This window comes from Herpailurus yagouaroundi, unplaced genomic scaffold (genome assembly GCF_014898765.1).
Source record: "Herpailurus yagouaroundi ecotype Mexico unplaced genomic scaffold, PumYag 200, whole genome shotgun sequence".
NCBI classification, from domain to species: Eukaryota; Metazoa; Chordata; class Mammalia; order Carnivora; family Felidae; genus Herpailurus; species Herpailurus yagouaroundi.
The window spans coordinates 3,052,168-3,074,341 of record NW_024412431.1 but is presented as its reverse complement, the minus strand read 5'-3'; the positions used below and the strand labels follow the sequence as shown (position 1 = coordinate 3,074,341).

The 22,174-nt window shown below is 56.5% G+C and overlaps 1 protein-coding gene across 14 annotated transcripts in view; it reads right to left on the bottom strand.

Moving 5' to 3' along the window:
* DNM2 (dynamin 2) overlaps window positions 1-22,174 on the bottom strand; it is a 90,767-nt gene that overhangs the window by 41,953 nt on the left and 26,640 nt on the right. For 13 of the 14 annotated variants that reach the window (XM_040449905.1, XM_040449901.1, XM_040449900.1 and 10 more), the window contains exons 2-4: window positions 14,777-14,850; window positions 2,670-2,819; window positions 1,149-1,352 (exon numbers count right to left, since the gene is read on the bottom strand). In XM_040449905.1, coding sequence (XP_040305839.1) covers window positions 1,149-1,352; window positions 2,670-2,819; window positions 14,777-14,850 — 428 coding nt within the window. The remainder of the gene's footprint in view (window positions 1-1,148; window positions 1,353-2,669; window positions 2,820-14,776; window positions 14,851-22,174) is intronic. The other variant, XM_040449913.1, reaches the window with a different exon arrangement.

Genomic DNA, 22,174 nt, shown 5'->3' with positions numbered 1-22,174 from the left:
TCTCAGCGCGCAGCCCTCAACTCTGAGGAGCTCCCACTCCAGTGCACGAAAGGGCCGTCAGCTGCCTGCCCTCCCCGGCCGCCCTCAGGCCTGAGCAGGGCTGGAAACCAGGCAGTGGAGCCCCAGAGCCTGTCCTTCCCCAGCTCCTCCCTGGTCCCCGACTCCCTCCAAACCACATGGAATGAGGCAGTCGGAGGGCACTTTCCAAAATGTATTTGAGTGTGTGTCCCACTCCACACAACCTTCAACACGCTCAGGGCACACCCAGCTGCCCACGGCAGCCACCAAGGCCACGGAAGGTCTGTCCCACCCCACCCTTGCCCCACCTGTCCTCACTTCGGCTTGCTCTGCCCCGGCCACACTGGCGTCGTGTGCTGGGCACCCCAGGCTCAAATCGTGCCCAGCCTAGCTGGCGTCGCTGTCCATTTTCCTGGGCTCTGCCTCTTTCTGTCGTTCATCATTCTGGTCTTGCCTGAAACCTCTCATCTTCAGAGGCCTCTGACCCCCTCCCATCCCAGCTACTCTCGAAAGGCCTGACTTTCCTCTGGGTGCCCACTTCTGGCTGAAACTGTCCCACTTGCTTCTTTCCTTGCTGTCTTCTGTCTCCCCCGCTGGAATGTCAACTCCCCAGTGGCAGGGACCCTGTCCATTCTGTCCCCTGTAGGGTTTCCAAGGCCAAAGCAGAGCCCGGCACAGAGCAGGTACTTAACGGACATGTACTTAATAAATGGAAATGTCTGACCTGGAATGCCCCGGGCAACAGATGCCACAGTCCCCACTACTCCCTATCGCCCCACTGGGCTTCATTAGCTCATCCCCTCATACCCCCTCCCCCACCCCGCCTGGCCCCTGAGCAGTTACAGGGACTCTCCAATCCTCTCAGCACTCGGTAGTGCTACACGTTAGGATCGCTGGTGCCATTTTGACAGAGGGGACCAAGCCTCGGAGAAATGCCCAAATGCCCCCCAAGAGCCTCCCAGGGGCAGCCCTCTAGCACTGTTGGCCCCAACGGGAGACACAGGAGGGCCTTTTCCTAGGGGTCATGTGCCAAAAGGAATACCAACAACTTGGAATCAAGGATGCGGGGCAAGTCACCATGCTCCCAGGCACCCAGCAGGGGAACTTCCAGTGTAGGGCTCAGCGGTTACCTTGGGGGTCGACCTCCTTGGCCAGCTTGAGGGCATCTGAGTTGGCCAGGTCCATGTTGGCAGGGGTGACGGCGAGGATGAGACTGCTCTCCCGGCTGATGAACTGCAGGATCATGTCCTTGATCTGGTACTCGATATCTGGGGGCTGGTCCCCCACGGGCACCTTGGTGATACCCGGGAGGTCGATGAGGGTCAGGTTCAACACTGATAGGGAAGCCAGAGGGGAAGGTCATCAGACAGAGGAGGGGAGGCTCACACAGCCCCACAGCTACCCAGCCCGCTTCTCCAAGTGCTGGGGGGGGGGGGGGGGGGGCAGGATCGGGCCACAGGATCCCTCCTGTCCTCCAACCAGATTACACCCTCGGATCCGGTAGGTAAGTCCTCTTCCAGGAACCCCTCCTCCAGACGGCCTCTCTCTCTAGTGTAGTGATACAGTTTTAAATCGGGACATTTGCTGGAATTGCTCTCAGCGGCTAAATAAATTCCAGCCCATCAATTCAGCCATGACCAAAGGCTGTTGTTTACCAACGTTTACCATAAAAAACAAGAAGATGCTACCCCGATAAGAGGGTAAGAGACACCCTTGGGAGATGTAGCCGCACAAAAAAGTGGCAGTTTATATTATGCTACAATTTGAGTAGAAGTGGTAAGAGACACACACGTGATACACACGCATCCATATTCATAATTATTCACTTAGGCATTAAAACATAACATCTATTTGTAATACTGAGGGCGGGGAGGGATTTCGCTACACACGCTTTTGTCATTTTTGAGCCATGTACAGGCATCATTTATCCAAAAATAAGTAAATGTAAAAACTCCTCTCAAAGAACTCATACTGAGGAGTTAAGAGTCTGCTGGAATATTCCCCAAATGCCATCGGGGTTAGAAATCCATGCCCCAGGGCAGTCGTACGTGGCGGCAGAATTTTTAAACTCAGAACATTTTGCAGGGAAGACTGGCTTTCTGGCTCCTCTGCAAGATTCGGAAGCCCCGGCTCCCCTGGGCTGGAGTCATTCTGTGGCCCCCATCTCCTGGGAGCCACACTGCGGCCACCCTTTTCCCAGGAGCGCACGGCTGCAATTTGCCCCAGTCACCACCACCCCCAACCGTCTTCCCAGCTGAGACTGATCCCTCGATACCGTGTCCCTGTCAAAAGTGGCAAAACAGGGGTACCTGGGTGGCTCGGTCATGTAAGTGAGTGGCTGACTTCAGCTCAGATCATGATCTCACGGTTCGTGAGTTCGAGCCCCGCATCAGGCTCTGTGCTGACAGCTAGCTCAGAGCCTGGAGCCTGGAACCTGCTTCGGATTGTGTCTCCCTCTCTCTCTGCCCCTCCTCCACTCATGCTCTTTCTGTCTCTCTCTCTCAAAAATAAACATAAGCAAAAAAGTGGGAAGACAGAGATCAAGAGGGCTGTGTGCACGTGAAGAAACATGGAAGGGGTTATATTTTTCATCAGGGTGCTTTGGACCTGACTTCCCTCTGCCCCAGAGCGTCTGTGCCTGTGTTGCCTACCGTGTGGCGAGTAGACCCGCAGGTTGATGGGCACTGGGGAGATGCCTTTGTTGGTCCCCGTGACCCTGTCGGTCTCCGCTTCGATCTCCTGTCGGACTTCATCAAAGTCTGTAAACTTTTTGGACTTACAGTGCAAAAACTCGGCATATTCTGAAAAAGGAAGAAGGAAGTTCGAAATGGGAGGGAGCACCAGTCTTGCTGTGAGTAGGGGGCAGATGGCCTTCTGGGACAGGTGCCTCATCAAGCAGGGAAAGCGTGGCATTGGTCACAGGTGCTCCAGAAATTTGGGGAACAACAGAGTCGTTCTTGCAGTGAGTATTGGGGGGGGGGGCGCTTCTACAGGCCGAGTCTCCCACCAGACCTTGAGTTCCTCAAGGAACAAAACCAGTGAAGATTCTGTCCCTGGGGGATGGAAACTCTCTGTGAAGTATTTTGTGAAACCACGCATCGTGACAAACTCCAAGAAAAACAAAACAAAAAAAACCAACAGGTGGGTGTAACCAGCATCTGTGATTTTTTGATGAACAGAAGAGGAAATGCTGGCATGCGTCACCAGACCGCGGGGGGTGCCCATGTGATGAAGCTTCCGCTCTGCTGTTAGACGTGAGACTGAGTCCAGAGTTATGATGTTAGAACCTCCCTTGCTGTGGGTCAAAGAGAAGCCACTGTCCTAGAGGGGTCGGAGCTGCCAGCACTCTCCAGCTTGCCAAGAGCCCAGACGCACATCCATGGGACCCATCTGTCCTTCCTCCCCAAGGCATGTGGCACAGTATGGAGAGGGAGACACCACTGTGGCCTCACCAAAGCCCGTCTCACGGTCTCTCCTCATCTGGCTGTTCACAGGGTCCCCCACCTAGACGTGAACCGCTCAGGAGAACCGCTTTCTGGGCAGGGTCTCATGTGGACACAGGAGGCCTCTTCATGCCTTCTGAGCCCAGGGTATCTACAAGCCATACTGATGCCGAGGTGCGGGGCCACAGGGAAGGGACTACCAATTAGCGGTGGTCCCATCAGACACGGGATAAGGCAAGAATAAAATGCGTTCATCCTGAGATGTAGGTACTGAGCCTACAGGCGTTCGCTGTACAATTCCTCAACTTTTCCCGTTGTGCATATTTTCATAGTAAATGTTGGGCTGGGGGCGGCTTGCAGGCTCAGAGACCGTGGCTCTGCAGTGACGCTGAAGAGATGGAAGGAAATCACGCTGGCAAACAGCCCTAAAGAACTGGACTGCGACGGACAGGCCAAGATGAGAACTAGAGATCGCCTCCACGGTCAGCAGGAGACGTGGCTACACACATCCCAGCACAGACATACCGTCCGCTGCGAAGGATCAGTACAAAGGATGGGGGCGGAGCCGGGCAGGTCTAGAATCTCTCCCCAGACACAAGGCAGAAAGAAATGAGCACAAGGGGGGCCGCCACCCCACCTCCGTGACCTAATAAACCGTGGCCGACATTCGGCCCCTGCTGGCTCTAGCCAAGCCCTGTGTGTGGTCCCCTGTGCCCCTCGAGAGCGAACACCTTAGGCAGGCATCTGCATGATGCCCGTACCACACATGTGAAAACGGAGGCCCGGAGAGGTGAAGTGACTTGGCCCAAGCTCGGTGGGGGAGCTGGGATTTGGAGTTCAGAGAATCTGTCTCCAGGTGGTGGCTCTCAAGTCATGTGGCCTTTGTGAGGCCACCGGCAGGCTGTTAACCTCTCTGCTTCAGGTCAGGGGGACTCTGTGGGCTCGGATCACCGAGCACCACCTCCACCATGGGCACTGGCCCTGGGGAACAGGGGCCATGAGGACACTTGCTGGAGGATCTAGGATCACAGCCCCTGCCCCGCCCCCATCAGCTGACCCAGTTCCCAAGGACAGTCACGCTCTAGCCCTCCACAGGGACCAGAGGAAACGCTTGACTGCTCTTCCGGCAGCGGCCACCAAAAATGGCACAGTCCCCCAACCCCCCACAGCATACCTCAGTTCTCATCCGGCTCAAGGCCCTGGGCTCGGCACCCACCGGAAACGACCCCCCTTCCAGGAGCACGGCCACGGGGAAGGGATTGGGGGCCGGGACACAGGCCCTCTCCCCTGTGCACCCTGCTCTTCTAGGCCCTGGTCCACCTCCTCCAGGGCCTGCTGCCTCTCCCGGGAAGCCTTCTAAACTCCATGCCACCTGACGCTTCATCCTGCATCTTGGGCCTCCTCCCCAGTCAGGGCCAGGTCGCCCTGGGATTGTGTTTATGGGACCAGGACCTGCCGGCTATGGCCCCTAGAGTCCAGGGGCAGCCTCCCCTTCTACCAACTCCTTCACCGGCAGGATGTGCAGACGGTGCCAGAAAACCATAGCTGCTTCTTTTTTTTTTTTAAGGTTTATTATTAATTTTTTCAGAGACAGAGAGACAGAGCATGAGCGGGGGAGGGGCAGAGAGAGAGGGAGACAGAATCCGAAGCAGGCTCCAGGCTCCGAGCTGTCAGCACAGAGCCGGACGCGGGTCCCGAACTCACGGACGGCAAGATCATGACCTGAGCTGAAGTCAGACACAACCGACTGAGCCACCCAGGCGCCCTGAAAACCACAACTTCTTCCCCAGGAAGCCAACAGGCAGCAGAAACCAAGAGGAAGTTTCAGGAGCCTGCTGGGCTCATCCGCCTCACAGCCCGCTTTACTGGGCTCCTTGTCACTTTAGAACCATGTGCTGGATTCCAGGGTTGATATTAACATTAAAAAGCTTCCACCAAAAAAAGAAAAAATAAAAGCTTCCTCCAAGCCTGATTTCCCCCACAACACTGACCCTCGTAAAGCCGGACCTCAGCCCTCATTTCGTCAGAACCATCTATGGCTCCCAGCTAACCACATCCCCAGCTCTGACTTCAACTCACTCTCCTCCAGCCACTCTGGGCTTCTGCCTCAGGGTCTTTGCACTGGCTCTTCTCTCTTCCTGCAGGCTCCCTCCCTCGCCTCCTTCAGGTCTGTTCGAGTGTCACCTTCTCCAGGAGGTCTGCTCTGGCCCCCACCCAAGATGACAAACCTCTCCAATCTCTTTCCTCCTTCTCTGCCTTATGACCCTCCAAACATGGTTGCCTCCTAACAACGCTGACCTTCTCATCCTGTGTCTTTCCTGGCTCCCTATTAGAAGGGCCACCCTCCAGGGCAGGGATCTGAATCTGCCCTATTCACTCCGTGTCCCTGGGCTTCCCTCTGAGAAGTGCTCCCTTCACCTACTGAAGTGCTCAATAATTGTATGCGTGAGTGAATGACTACCAGAAAGATAATATGGTTCCTGGGGTGCCTGGGTGGCTCAGTTGATTGGGCGTCCCACTTAGGCCTAGGTCACCATCTCGTTGTTCCTGAGTTCGAGCCCCACATCGGGCTCTGTGCTGGGGGTTCAGAGCCTGGAGCCTGCTTTGGATTCTGTGTGTCTCCCTCTCTCTGCCCCTCCCCCGCTCATGCTCTGTGTCTCTCTCAAAAATAAATAAAACATTAAAAACTAAAAATAAATAAATAAATAAAATATGGTCCCTGCTTCAGCTTCTATAAGGGGGCCCAACTCCAAGGCCATCAAGCTGTATATATGGGAGATTGGGCAGGGACGGGGGCGCTGGCAAGGAGGACGGGGGCGCTGGCAAGGCCACCTGCTGTTTTCTCCTCCCTCCCTCCTTCCCTCCCCTTCTCTCTCTCTCTCTCCCTCCCTCCTTCCTTCCCAAGCTCTTCTTGACCATAGAGGCCCAGTCCTGAGCTGGGCTCTTGGTCCGGTGGGACGATGGATGCTGCACAAGCGTGTCACGGCAGGTGCCACAGACACTCAAAAGAGACCCAACACACCAGAATCTGGAGGGTGGGGACCTCCTGGGGGAGCTAACACGACTCCAGCCCCCCGCCCTGCCCTGCCCCACCATGACGGAGGCAGGCAAGGGCAGCAGTGGGCAGAGAGCATCCCTGAGGATGCTCTGGGCCCAGGGCATCTGGGGAAGGAGGGAAGGGAAGGGGGGCAGCCTCCCTGAGAAACAGGTGGGCAGGGCTTTGCCCGGGGTGCCACTGCCCTGTACTTGCCAGAATGCTAATGATTTTTTTAATGATCCCGTCTCAGAGAATAAGTCAGAGGCCTCAAGGCTGAGCTCAGAGTCTGGGATGACCGGAGACTCCCTCTCAACTCGTCCCCAGAAGCCATGCACCTCTGTCCCCATCCCAGCTGCCATGCTTGCTAGCCCTCGCTTGCTCATGCACAGATGACCCGGCCAGTCCAGTCTGGTCCCGCCGGTCCCTGTCCCCTGCTGCAGCATTGACAGCCACACACCCGCCACTGCCACCCTGCAGAGCCACGCCCTTCCTTGGGAGGACGGGCAGCCCCGGGGGTTCCAGGGACCCGGCCCAGGGCCTGGAACACTCCAGGAGTGAAGCAATAACCTGGGCCCTTGTCCAGCACTCGTGCTGCTGACCCAGAGGCGCCAGCCACCCTCTCCCACCGCAGGGCTTCCCGCCAGCGTCGTAACTGTGGGGACAGTGAATGCACTTCTGGCTTTTTTCTAGAAAGAGGCCCTGCCCTCCCTCCAGGACTTGTTCCCTCATCTCCTTCAGGTCTCAGATCTAAATACCTCCGCCGGGAGGCCCACCCTGACCACCTGGGACCCAGGAGATGCCCCGGCACTTTGCCCTCTCTTCCACGGCGCTCCTCGCACTGACACACCAGGTGCTCAAGCGTCCCTGCTAAGGCTGGAGCTGCAAGTGAGCACTAAGCTTCCGTCACCACTCTCCCTGGTGCCTGGTGCCTAGTGGTTGTTTAATAAAACTTATTGAGGGACCTATTAAAAATCATTAGGTGCCACAGCCTAGGAGGACATCACTCTCTCGAGTCTCAAGTATGTCCCCATTGGGCTAAACAGCCAATCTCCACATTGGGCATCTCCCAGGCCCTTCCAGAAAGTGTCCTCAAGAGGCGCCTGGGTGGCTCAGTCGGTTAAGCATCCAACTTCAGCTCAGGTCATGATCTTATGGTTCGTGCGTTCAAGCCCCGTGTAGGACACTAGTGCAGAGTCCGCTTGGGATTCTCTCTCTCTCTCTCTCTCTCTCTGCCCCTTCCCCCACTGGCTCATTTCAAAATAAACTTAAAAAATTTTTTTATTTTTATTTTTTTTAATTTTTAACATTTATTTATTTATTTATTTTAAATGTTTATTTATTAAGTTTATTTTCAAAAAATTTTTTTTCAACGTTTATTTATTTTTGGGACAGAGAGAGACAGAGCATGAACGGGGGAGGGGCAGAGAGAGAGGGAGACACAGAATCGGAAACAGGCTCCAGGCTCTGAGCCATCAGCCCAGAGTCCGACGCGGGGCTCGAACTCCCGGACCGCGAGATCGTGACCTGGCTGAAGTCGGACGCTTAACCGACTGCGCCACCCAGGCGCCCCTATTAAGTTTATTTTTGAGACAGAGAGAGACAGAGCATGAACGGGGGAGGTTCAAAGAGAGAGGGAGACACAGAATCGGAAGCAGGCTCCAGGCTCTGAGCCATCAGCCCAGAGCCCAAAGCGGGGCTCGAACCCATGGACCGCGAGATCGTGACCTGAGCTGAAGTCGGACGCTTAACCGACTGAGCCACCCAGGTGCCCCATATTTATTTATTTTTTGAGAAGAGAGAGACAGAGCATGAGCAGTGGAGGAGAGAGAAAGACGGAGACACAGAATCTGAAACAGGCTCCAGGCTCTGAGCTGTCAGCACAGAGCCCGCTGCGGGGCTCGAACTCACGGACAGTGAGATCATGACCCGAGCCTAAGTCAGACTCTTAACCGACTGAGCCACCCAGGCACCCCAGGGCCCTTCTGTTTTAAAGGAGCTGGAGGAGGTCCACAGGACCGAAGAAGGCACCCTCCCTACCCCACAGGCAGACCCCACAGGACACTGGATGGAAGGCACCCTCCCCACCCCGCGGGCAGACTGTGAAATGCCCAAGTTCTGCCGGAGCAACCCGGCCTTCAACCCAGCCCCTCCAGCCTGGAAAGGCTGAATCAGGCACCATGACAACGTGTGGGAAGGTGACAGGAGAGAGAGATGGGTGTGCCCGGCCCCTCCCAGCCTCGCCCTCCTCTCAGTGCCTCAGTTTCCCCAAAGGAAATGAGACAACATAGAACCCAGGTGTGGGGCTGCTCCGACATCAAATTCCACACTGCCAGGCCCACGGGGACTGGCTGAGCTGCCAGTCAGGAGAGGCTGCCTCGGGGTCTCAGGGTGGTGTAAGGAGGAGCCCTGCCCAGGTCCTCATGGGACTCGGCCCGTCCCTTCCCCATTCTCAACCCAGGGAGGAGCAGAACTGCCAGGCTGACTCCTGATGGCGGGAGATGGGGTCTGCCTTCCCCAAAGCTGGCGTCGACAGGCATGCTGGCCAGGGGTCAGGAGGACCGACTCGGGGACTCAACGCACTCAGGAGAGCCTGAGTACCACGCGATCAGATGGAGCCAACCGAGGCGGACGGTGCAGAGGCTTCAGCCAACCAAGAAGAGGCAAAGCGTGTGGCACCTCCCGAGGCTGTTGGGTCCTCAAGCTCCCTCGGATTTGAGACAAGTCGTGAAGACCTCCTAGTCTAGGACGCACGGCCGCTGGGAAGGCGTGCTACTGTGATCTACAGTAAGAAATACACATTTGGATTTCCACCCTCCATTTTTGACACCGGGCTCCTAAAATCCTCAGAATGTCCTAAGTGATTAAGAGCCATAAAGGTGTCTAAACATTCATAGCCAGCCCCTCTCAACGACACATTAGTTGAATGAGGGGACTTTTGGAAAGCACTTAAGGAAGGGGGCTGTGCCAGGGGGACCAATTTATGTGATCAGAAGGCTGGAGCTTTTAGTCCCGCCCTATCCACCCCCACTCCGGAGAGGGGAGAGGGGGGAGGGGGGAGGGGCTCCAGGATGAATCAATCACCAAAGGCCAATGATTCAATCAATCGTGCCTGCGTAATGAAGTCTCCATAAAAATAAAACCCGAAGGATGGGCTTCGGAGAGCTTCCCGGCTGGTAAACACATGCAGGAGCCGGGAGAGGGGCGCCTGGAGACGGCATGGAAGCCCCGGCCCTTCCCCACACTGCCCTGCGCCTCCCTTCCGTCGGGCTCTTCCTGGGTTGTATCCTTCACACCAGCCACCGATCCAGTGAGTGATCTGTTTTCCCCTGAGCTCTGTGAGCCGCTTTGGCAAATTAATCGAACCTGAAGAGGGGGTCGTGGGAACCTCACTCAGATCTACAGCCGGGGGCGAGACGCACAGGTGACAACCCGGACTTGTGACTGGCAGTGGGGGCGGAGGACGACGGTCTGGTGGGACTGAGCCCCCATCCTGTGGGATGTGACACTCTCCCCAGGCAGACAGTGTCAGAACGGAGCTGATCGTAAGCCACGCGGTGAATGTCCACTGAACACGTGGCAAACCCCACACCACGTACTGGAGAAAGTGACAGCCCCAGTTGGCATCCTGGCCGGCCCCCAGCCTGACTCTCACTGGCTCCTGGCCCTGTTTCCTCATCAAGACACAAGGCCATGCCCCGAATGTTGCAGAGTCTACCAGTTTTATAGAAAAGGCCTGCCAGGGCCAGGCCCAGAGGACAGGTGCTGGAGAAAGGGTTGTTGACAATCCCACAACAAAGCAGATCCGTGCTTTCTGCCACTGACTTTTGAGGGGAGAAAAACCATTAAGAATATAGGAATGACATGAGGTTACCTGAGGATGAACCGAGGGAGCAATGATGGGGTGGGGGACTGGGGCTCACCCAGGGGAGGAGGAAGGGGAGAAGGAAGGTGAGGCACGATGTTCCAGGGAGGGAGCACTGTGGGGGCAAAGGTGTGGAAGTGTGAATGGACGAGCCATTCTTGAGGGTGAGTGAGCAGGGGGATTGTGGCTCCAGCTAGGCAGCAGGAGGAGGTGAGGTCCCAGAGTTCAGCAAGGCCCTGTCGGAGTCACAAAGCTTTAAAAAGGAAGCTGGGAGCCACCCCCTCTCTGGTCCCTGACAGCAACAGTCAAGGTCAAGGGAAGGGAGGCTCAGGAGGCCACATTCCATACCAGAACAGTCCCTAGCACCCAGGGTTTACAAGGCCAGGGGTTGTTCCCAAGGAGAAGCAGGGATCACCCGTGAGCCATCAAATTTCCTGGTGGCTGCAGTCTTAGGGTAATTTTTTTTTTTTTTAAGATTTTATTTTTAAGTAATCTCTATGCCCAACATGGGACTCAAATGTACAACCCTAAGATCAAGAATCACATGCTCTACTGTCTGTACTAGCCAGGTGCCCCATTCAGTCTTAGGTAATTTTTAAACTAAGCAGATTAAAAGTCTGGGGCGCCTGCATGGCTCAGTTGGTTAAGCATCTGACTCTTGATTTCAGCTCAGGTCGTGACCTCAGGGTTGTGAATTCAAGCCCTGGTGTTTAGGCTTCAAAATGGGCATGGAGCTTCCTTTAAAAAAAAAAAAAAAAAAGTTAAAAGTAATGGCTCACCAGTCTGGACCCGAAGCCAGCATCACTGGGTGTCACAGGCATCAGAAAGGAGGGCTGAGGCCCAGCCTCCGAGTCACATCGTGGGACCCCAGACCCTACAGGAGGCGGCAGGCGCACCAAAGCCACATGGGGTGCCAGGGCCACAAAGGGAGTACCACTATCACCCCCATTTTACAGATGAGGAAGCTGAGACACAGAGAGAGAGGCCACCTGCCCCAGGCCCCAGAAATAAGGGGTAGCTGCCTGGCTCCGGAGTCCGGTTCTCGGGAGTCGGCGGGACAAAAGTCTATTCTCTAGAAGCAGTGCAGCCCCACGTAGCCCCTAGAGGGCCCTCTACCAATCAGCACGTCCCACACTACACTCAGCTTCCTCCCTCCTGCTAGCCACCTGCTAGGTGTCCCTCCTCCCACCCAGCCCAGGCACCTCTGCTGTTCATCGACCTGGACCCCCACCTCAGGGTCACTCTAGACTGCCCTTCACCCTCACCCACAGCACTGCCCTGGGCCAGGCCTCAGGACTTCTTGCCTGGCTCTAGACTAACCTCTCCCTGGCCTCCCTGCCTGCACTCCTATCTCTGCCCATCCTTCCTCCGCAAGGCAGCCAGGGGCCGAGCCAGTTTTTCCCCACCCAAGTGCTCCCTGGGCTCTCACTGCCTGAATCCATCACCAGACTGCCAGGCCACATCACCTGCCTCCTGCCTCTCCCCCCAGCCCCACCTCATAACTTTGCACATGCTGTTGCCCCGGCTTAGAATGTTCTCCCAAAGTAGATCCAATGTGCAATATACTCTCCCACACCCCCTGCCCTTTCCCCTCTCAGCCTGACCACAGCATCCCACGTCTGCCACTCCATGCTGCCTCCCTGGCATCCAGCTGAGGTTGAGCACAGAGTGGGCACACATCTACTGGCAGCAGCAAAAGACTGGAGGGGTGCCTCTGTGGCTCAGTTGGTTAAGTGTCCAACTACAGCTCAGGTCATGATCTCACAGTTCGTGGGTTCGAGCCCCGCATCGGGATCTGTGCTGACAGTGCGGAGCCTGCTTCAGATCCTCTGTCCCCTCTTCTCTCTGCCCCACCCCTGCTCATGAGCCCTCTCTCAAAAATAAAAGTTAATGAAAGAGAGAGAGAGAGAGACTGGAGACGCCACAGTCAGGTGGGGAAAGAGGAGTATGTGAGCTGAGACACAGCTCCATATGGGACACCTGGGCCTCTCTCCCGACCTCCACCGCCCGCCCAACAGGATCCAACCATGACCCTACCTCCATAGCTGCCACCCTGTCCCTACATGTCCCCAGGCACCACTTCTATCTCCTCTGGGTCCCCTACCCTGGGCTGGCTCCCATGGTCTCTTTTTCACCAGCAGCCACGGGATCTGACCAAGTGACACCTCGGCCTTAGGGTGCACTCCACCATGTGTGTTTCAGGCTGGGCTCTCACGGTGACCCTCCTGAGTGCTCTCAGGCAAGTGGCCTCATCTCTGGAAGCCTCAGTTCCATCCTCTGTAAAGTGGGGGTGACGGGAACAGAGATGCCAGCATCAGTCCGGGTCAGGCACTAGGCTGATGTGTACCCTCAGAGTTTCTGCCTTCACTGCTCTTCACATCTACCACTTTCTGCTGGGAAGGAGAGTTCCCATCAGCCTTGGCTCCAACATCACTTCTCTGGAGATGCCCCGGGATGTCCCACCCTCCGGATGAAGTTAGTCACCCACCCCTCTCTACACACACACTCCCACCCGGTGGGGACCAGGACTGCCTGTCTCCCTGCTGGTCTCACCCCAAGTCTCCCACTTCTGTCCCCCGGCACTAATGGGAGTGTCAAGGGGGCAGGTGACTGTGGTGGCAGCAGCTTTGGTCCAGTCACTGCTGTGCCCTGGGCGTGGACCAGCCTGTGGCATGCATTAAGTGCTCAGTGGACCACAGCTGGGTGACAGCCACCGAGGAGGTGATGGGGGGGGGGGGGGCCCCAACCTCCTGCCACCTTCCAGTGCAGAAAGCCAGCAGCAAGCTGTCCCAAACAGACCAGTAGAAAGCACAAAACCGCAGCCACTGAGTCAGCACCACACGGGGAGGACCTCGAGTGCCAGGCACTGTTCCGAGGGTTGGACATATTGAATAACGCGCGGTCTTCATGGCAACCGACAAAGTCGCTGCTATTATTATCTTCACTGTCCAGAAAGGAAACACATCATGAGCAGGAGTCCCTCCCCAGGGGCCATACAGCCAGTAAGCTGCAGAGTCACGATCTGAACCCCGGCAGTCTTAGCTCCCAGGGCCTACCCAGCAGGGCAGAGGTTTTCCCCGAGTGGCCATCGGCCAGAAGCATCAGCCATCAGCTGGGAACTCATTAAAATGCATATTCTCACCCCCCCCCCACCACCACCACCAAACTGCTGAAACCTGCTGAATGAGAAGCAAAAACCCACCAGGCCAAGCCTTACACGACTCTGACCCACTGCCATCTGAAAACTGGGGCTCTGCTGCCGCCAGTCTGGGCCCAGCTGATCGGACCTCTGAATCCACAGAAAGCAGCCCATTGGCTTGCCTGTGGCCTATGACATGGCAGAGCTCACAAAGAGGAGGTGTGGACCAATCCGCTATCGCCTCTCATTGGAGCCACGCCTCCTCGCTGGGCTGGGCGGAGTCAAAAGATGAAAGCGTGAGGGCGTGACTGGAGCACAGCAGAGAGTCAAGACGAATGACATGACGAATGACGCGGCTAAGCTCCAGTTTCCTCCAGTTGTAAAATGGGGGTGTGTCAGCTGCCTTCCTAGTATGGGTGTGTTTAACCGGGCCGTGCGGTGAGACTGGCGCCCAATGAATCCTGAACTGACCGACGGTGATACTCCAGGTCAGTGGGGGAGCAGCACGGAGGCCGCTTGGGGCTCTGGAGAGAGGTGAGGCCATGCCCCCGAAAGCTCCTCTGTCCCCTTCCAGCTTCTGACCCACGATGCTTTCTAAGGAGGCCTGACTGGGTTTTATTGTGGGAGACACGCCCACGTCATGCCAGGCTTGTGTGGAAAGAACAGAAATAAACGGAGGCCACCCAGGGGAAGCCAGAAAAGAATCTCCACGTGGGCCATTCTACTTTCAATGGGTGGGCCTCTCCAAAAGCCAACAGCGTGACTCAAGTGGCCTAATGAAAAGAGGAGACACGACAACGCGGTGCAGCAGGGGGCAGATCAGAGCACTGCAAAACTAGCCAGGGAGGGTATCTGGGGGACAAGTGGCAACCTGATTACGGACTGGGCATCAGATAACGTGCAGGAATGATTACTTTTCTTGGGTGTGGTTCCGTGACTGTAGGAAGGTGTCCTCACGGCAAGGGGAGGCGCACCGAAGCACTCCGGCTTGATGTGTCACATGCTACTGATTTTGAAAGCGTTCGTTCAGCAAAAAATGTGTTATCCACAACACAGCAAGCAGACACGGCACCTGGCAGCCTGGTCACAACTGAGGACACGAGGGGTGGGTGTTCACTGAACTGCGCTTCAACTTCCCTACACAGATGGAGAACGTGAGTTCAAGCCCCAATGATGACCCAAGACCCCGGACACCGCCACTGGCCCCGGCACTCCTGCCGGGCACTGTGCCCACACTCCTTATCTGCTGCAGCAGCGAACTGCCCCACTCACTGTACCTGTTTTTGAGAAGATGAGCTGCAGAATGAGAGGCCGCCGGGTGACGATTCCTGAACCTCGGGGAAGGAAGTCCCTGTGGGAGGGGAAAAGGACAGAAATTACTCAGCGGCTGGCTCGCGGGGCAGGAAGTGTGACCACACGTGTGAAGCAATCCCGCCTTGCGACTGGGGCAACCTCAGCAAAGATACCAGTCCCAGCCAGACACAGCAAAGATACCAAGATCCCAGCCAGATCTTGGAGGGTCCTGAGGCCACCGGGGGCAGAAGAGGGACTGGAATGAAGGCTGGTGGTGAATGGAACCGTTTCCCTCTGGCTGGCCGTGCTCCAGCCCCAGCATGCCCCCAGAGCCCTTTCGCTGACAGAGATTTGAACAGTATCTCCTGCACCCCAAAGAAATGAGTTCATTTCCTACATACACGTTTTAAATTAATTTAATGCCTTATGTATGATACGAAGACTAAATAAAAGGAAAGTAGTTGATGACAAAATACATGTTTCATGTCCCAAAAAGACAAATCGATGCGGGCAGGAAGTGAGTGGATCAATGGCTGCCCAAGGGGTGGGACATGAGGAGGGAGCTTTCTGGAAATGTCCTAAAATCTGACTGTGGTGATGCTAATATTTGCTGTAAGTGTACTAAAAACCACTGCATTTGAAATGGGTACATTTTCCTAGTATATAAACAATCCCTCAATAAAGCTGTTAAATAAAGAAACATACCCTGTGTATTTCACCAAGGAAATACTCAGGCACCAGCTGGACTTACACCACTACACGTGGGTTCATGCAAAGCAGGACGACCAGAAGGCACTCTGGACCATTAAGAAAGGAAAGCCGAGGAGCCAGGGTCCAGTGAGCGTGAAAGTAGAAGAGGGATTTTCGGAGATTAAAGCCGTGCAAAGGATTCTTTGCTGTCTCATGTAAAATGGAGAAAAGTTCCAGGTTCAGAAAGTTTCAAACAAGGCTTGCACACCAATGTTTAGATTATTCGCAACCTGTGCGGGACACAGGACTAGTGGTACTGGGCAGGTGTGTCCCAAATACAGCAAGACAACAGCATCCTGGGGTTCTCAACCCAGGGCCACCGGCACCAACCCGCTCCCCGGTACTGTGACAGCCACAGTGCCTCAGGAGGGCACCTCCTAGCGTCGGGAACCCCTGTTGGGAACCTGGAAGGCCCCAGAGGAGGTCACTGGTTCTCAGCTCAGGCTGGCCGGCAGAATCCCTGGGAACTGGATTCTGGGTGGGTGGGTGCTGGAGGGAAGGAGGCATACCCGGGCATGCGCCACACGTGACAGCCTGTGGGCAGCCCCACCGCACTTCACCTCCGCTGGCTGGGCGCAAGGAGGTGGCAGTGACCACGTAAGGTTGGCCCACCGGCTCGCGCTCACGGGGACCTGCAGCCCGGCCTTTGAGACGAGGGGCCCTCTCTGGGCCTCAGGGCTCTAAAGGCCCCACAGGGGCACAGTCCGAGCAGCAGAGTGGGGCGCTCAAGCAGACAGGCGCAGAGAGGGGTGGGGTGACAGGGGTGCCGGAGTCCGGTCATCATTCTTAGAGCAAAGCAGCCCGATGGGGGTTAGGGGGACAGCCAGATTATAACTCTGTGTACTTTTAAAGGTGTGTGGCTGGGGCGCCTGGGTGGCGCAGTCGGTTAAGCATCCGACTTCAGCCAGGTCACGATCTCGCGGTCCGTGAGTTCGAGCCCCGCGTCGGGCTCTGGGCTGATGGCTCAGAGCCTGGAGCCTGTTTCCGATTCTGTGTCTCCCTCTCTCTCTGCCCCTCCCCCGTTCATGCTCTGTCTCTCTCTGTCCCAAAAATAAATAAACGTTGAAAAAAAAAATTTTTTTTTAATAAATAAATAAATAAATAAATAAATAAAGGTGTGTGGCTTTAAAAGAACCCTCTGAAGGACAGGGGAGCCTGGATGGCTCAGTTGACTGAGCGTTTGACTTCGGCTCAGGTCATGATCTCATAGCTCATGGATTCGAGCCCCGCATCGGGCTCTCTGTTATCAGCACAGAGCCTGCTTCAGATCCTCTGCCCGCCCCCCTGCCCTCCCCCACTCACGCTGTCTCTCTCTCAAAATAAATAAACCCTCTGGCGGCCGCAGAGGCAAGGGTGGGAGTCCAGAGGCAGGAAAGGCACGAGGGGACTGCACTGGTCCACGTATGTGATGACAGAGGCTAGACCCAGAGCGGCGGGAACAGAGAGCAGTGGACCGACACTGGACAGAGCTGACAGCAGTTCAGGAGAGGACAGTCCAACCATGGAGGGTGGGGGGGCCCAAGAGACAGAAGAACATCCCAAGGATGCCCCAGGAGGACGAAGCCCGTGGCCCCTGGTGGCAAAGTCACCCTCTACACCTCAGGTGTTACGATGGAGGTGCTGGGGACAAAGAAGACACGCTACGGAGGTAAGAGGGCTTCGCAGCTGGTCTGGGCAGAGAAGGGGAAACAGGAGGTGAGCTACATGTAGGGGTGCAGATAGGGCAGAGCGGGGAAATGGCGAGGAGGCCCCAAGCAGGTCACCAGGCCCCAAAGTCAGTCAGTTCTTCACCTCGGCCCTCACCAGAGGGGACATCCGTCCCAATGTCTCCAGGAGAGCAGAGCCACTTCACGGCAGATGCCAGGGACAGGGTGGGCCTGCTGGTGGCTGTTAACCTCTCAAACACCACACTTGGCCTTGGCCCTGGCACTCCCAGAGCCCCAGGCCACCCGGCTCAGAGGCAAAGACCTGAGAGGCAGGGACAGGAAGTCCCTTGCACATCAGAGATGTGGCATCTTGGAAACCATGGGCGCCGGCCCTCCAACAGAATCACAGACAGCAGCGGTGACGGTGTGCACATCCCGCACCAGAATCTTCCACTCCACCTCTTCAACACAACAGGAACAGGTCGGGGACCAAACGATACAGAAGCACGGGAATGAATTCCCCACGCCTGTCTATGTGGTTCCTCCAAGCTGCTGTGTGTGACTGCAGGAGGCTCCTTTCCACTGCTGACCCGTGCCCTGTGGCATGGATGGGCCACTTGGGGTCTTTCCAGTTCGGGGTCGTTACACATATAGCTGCTGGGGCGCCTGGGTGGCTCAGTCGGTTGAGCATCCGACTTCGGCTCGGGTCATGATCTCGCGGTCCGTGAGTTCGAGCCCCGCGTCGGGCTCTGTGCTGACAGCTCAGAGCCTGGCGCCTGCACTGGATTCTGGGTCTCCCTCTCTCTCTGCCCCTCCCCCACTCATGCTCAGTCTGTCAAAAATAAACATTAAAAAAAAATTAAAAATAAAAAACCAAATACAGCTGCTAGGAACATTTGCACGCATGCCTCTGGTAGACATACGCCTCGTTTCTCCTGCTGAGTCAGAGGGTAAACCTGAACAGGCAAAACTCGTCTCTGGTGATAGAAATCAGAGCACTTGGTTCCCTTTGGGGAACTGACTGGAAGGGGCACCGGGGAACTTTCTGGGATGGACTCTATCTTGATCTGTCTGGTGATTTCCTGAGTGCGTGAATTTACATAAGAAAACAAGGTCACTAGGCATCGGGGAGTGGTGGGAACATGGACTGAAGTTCACGGCGTCTGAGGTCACCCGGCCTCTGGGCCCACACCTCTGACTCAAAAGCCGCTGGCATCACCCCCGCCAGGGCCAAGGTATCGGCCCACGCTGTCCTGTAACTGTTCTGGGTGTGTCTGGGGGGGGGGGGGGGCCAGGCACCATGGACACAATGGAAACACTACAGACAACGGACCATGAGCGCCTCGCAACAACACGAGGACCAGCACGATGCCCAAGAGAACCCAAGAGCTCCGGGCACGTGCAGGGAAGGCAGCTGGCCGGGGCTGGAGCTTGGTGGTGACCGGAGGGTGCAGCCCAGGCAAAGGAGGCTCAGCCCGAGGGGGAGAAGGCCGAAGGACGAGGCCGAGCAGGCGCGCGGGGCCTTGCGCACCAGGCTGGGAGTGCCAGCCGCCCTGGGATTCCTCCAATCGCGTGTCCAGAAGCTCTCGAACTGCTGAGTGGAAAGGGCAGCAACACCGAGTGCGGACTCGGCCTGGACAGTCCCCCCAAAAGCAGCTCCCTGGAAATTCCCAAGAGGCTCGGGGAGGAAGGGCCCGTCCGGCTGTGCCCAGAGGATGTTCTGGCACAAGGCAGCAGGAGCGCCCCGGGGGCCTTCCCGGCCTGGGTGGTGGAAGGAGACCATCCTCCCTCGTAACTCTGCCCAGAACACCATCCGCTTATGTGGAGGCAACTTCCAAGCCTCAGTCGTCTGCTTCCTCCGCCCTGACTCAACCCACCCCCACCCCGACCGGACGCCCAGGCTGCCCTGCGCACGCTGTGACCTCCCGCCAGCTTCCCTGGCTCTCCGGTCTGGGTTTCCTAGTCAGCAAGACGGGGTGACACCGCCCACCTCGGAGGTCAGCTGGGTACCACACAGGCGCCCCCATGACTCACACTCCCCACAGCTCTGGCCCAAATGACACCTGCCTAGGGAGACTTGCCACCCCCACTTACAACTCCAACCCCACCCCATCGCCCACCTGCCCTCACTTTCTTCCTCGTCACTGACACTTCAAGTCACTTATCTGCTTACCTGCCCCCCTCTGCCACACAGCCCCCCAGGACAGGAGCCCGGGTCTACTCTGTTCCTTGGCACAGAGTAGGGGTTCATTGCTGCACCTGGCCTCTATCTATGGGCCTAGGCCTGGCCCACAGGATCCTCCTCCCAGGTTACCTATGGTCCTTTTTTTTTTTTTTTTTTTTTTGAGAGAGAGAGAGAGAGAAAGAGAGCATGAGCAGGGAAGGGGCACAGGGAGAGAGAGAATCCCAAGCAGGCTCCACTCCCAATGTGGAGCCCAACATGGGGCTCAATCTCACATCCGTGAGATCATGACCTGAGCCAAAATTCAGGGTTGGACTCTTAACTGACTGAGCTACACAGGTACCCCACCTATGGTTCTCTCTCTCTCTTTGTAATGTTTATTTATTTTTGAGAGAGAGAATGAGCACGGGAGGGGCAGAGAGAGAGAGGGAGACACAGAATGTGAAGCAGGTTCCAGGCTCCAAGCTGGGTTCCAACACAGGGCTCTAACTCACCGCGTTTAACACTCCGACCTGAGCTGAAGTCGGAGGCTTAACCGACTAAGCCACCCAGGTGCCCCTATGGTCTCTTTCTAAAACAAAGACGAGGCCTCCAAGCCTCCGTCCTACAGAAATCACATCCTGCAGTTGACAGGGTCCTCTACCTACCCATCCTACCAGCCCCACCCCTGCGTCCTCCTGCTCAGGGATCTCTTCACTTCTGGCTTCTGGTCTTTGCAGGGACTGTTCCCTCTGCCAGGAACCTCCTCCCCACAGGCACTGCGCACCCACCCGTGGGCAGATGCGGTGGACTGCATCCCTCCCTCCCAAACGCATGCCCTTTCCCACTCCCACCACATGGCTTTCAATGGAAGTCTAGCCCTGTGACAACACATGGCTTCCCCTGGCCTGGTCACTGCTAGATCTCCAGCACCTAGAACAGGGCCTGGCATACAGCAGGTGCTCATTAAATAGTTTGTTGAGGGGCGCCTGGGTGGCGCAGTCGGTTAAGCGTCCGGCTTCAGCCAGGTCACGATCTCACGGTCCGTGAGTTCGAGCCCCGCGTCAGGCTCTGGGCTGATGGCTTGGAGCCTGGAGCCTGTTTCCGATTCTGTGTCTCCCTCTCTCTCTGCCCCTCCCCCGTTCATGCTCTGTCTCTCTCTGTCCCAAAAATAAACAAAAACGTTGAAAAAAAAATTTTACAAAAAAAATAGTTTGTTGAATGGCCAAGAGGAATATGGACGCTGGAACCAGAGAGCCTGGGTTCACAGCCCAGCCCTGCCCCCATGAGCTGTGTGGTCCTAGGCAGGTCTCCACCTTCTCTGGGCACTGGCACGGCCATCAGTGGGATGAGAGGATGCCACTCTTCCTTCAGGGAAGGCCCCCGCTGGCCTCCTGACCTGCACACATCACTTCACCCTCTCCGAGCCTCAGTTTCCAAGCTCTAAAATGGGCCACCTCTCCCTGGAAGGTAATGAGGGCTCCTGAGAAGAGAGTGGTAGGGAGTAGGGAGGGAAAGGCACAGCAGGTGGTGGCACCGGGGGCAGATCAGAAGTCCCAGCTGTTTATTTACTGTTGTTTGAACAGAGACCAAGGTCCCCCCAGGAGCCCTTTGACTTCCAGCCCCATACATGGGTGGGGATGCCTGGCTGAGGGAACAATAGAGGCTTAAAACCCAGGCTGGTAGGTGGGCAGGTGGAGGCCTTCCCAGGGGAGGGAAAACAAACAGATAAGCTGGCAGAGGATGAGTCAGAGCTGTTAAGGGCCAGGTCACCCCTCACCTGAGCAGCATGGTGACAGGAGGCCCAGTAAGCGCCCTTGGCTGGGATCCCTTCCTCATCGCCATATACTCATGGGGGTCACTCAAAGCCTCAGTGTGGCTAGGAGACCTCAGCACAACTCCAGCCATGGAAAAAGCCCTCAGCAGGAGGCCCACACTCCAGGGACCTGTTTGTACCCAGCCCACTCTCTCAGGCTCTGATAAGAGCCCATATAGGAAGCAGTGGCTGCCCCCCTAGCCCAGCTCTAACCCCATCTTTGGCAACATCTCAGCAAACCCTCTAGCAAGACCAAAAGAATGCAACCAGGGCCAACACTCCCATTTCCCAGATAGGCAGACTAAGGCTCAGAGTTTCAGGACTTGCCCAGGCAACTCAGCAAGGAAGGAGCAGAGCTGGGATGGGAACATAGGAAAGATGTCAGTGATGCAGAACCACCGCTGCTCCCTCCCCCACCCCCCAATCACCCCCAAACCCCCAGGGCTTCCTCTGTGGTTTTGCTAGAAAAGAAGTAGAGTTCATCGCTGGGCCTCTGGAGCCACACTATCCAGTCTATACGCCCCACTGGTCCCCACCCAGTCCCTGCCTCATTACCACCCATCTGGATGCCATCCAACAGTAAGCACTGGTGACCCAGAGCCCAGCCCACACTCAGTGGCCCCGGGCAGGTGTCACTGTGTCCTTGTAGTCACCCCAAGAGGCAGGCAGGCTGACTCAGACCGCAGACCCAGGGCTCCTCCCACCCCTCACTGCCCACTCCGCCCAGCAGCAAGCCCTGCTGGGTCCACCTCCAGCTCGGCACAAACTGGCCCACTTCCCTGCACATCCACGGCCATCACACAGGCCACTCGTGCTTGCCTGGACCAGTACAGTTGCTGCCTCTTAGGCTACCCACCCTCGCCCCCGAAGTGGCCACATGGTGTGTATGGATGCAGTGGCTGCCTCCCTCTGTTCAGAGGCCTCCCAAGACCCCCACCTCCCTCAGGGTAAAAACCCCAAGTCCTCGAAGGCCCACAAGGCCCCGCACAGCCTGCCCAGTCACCTCCCC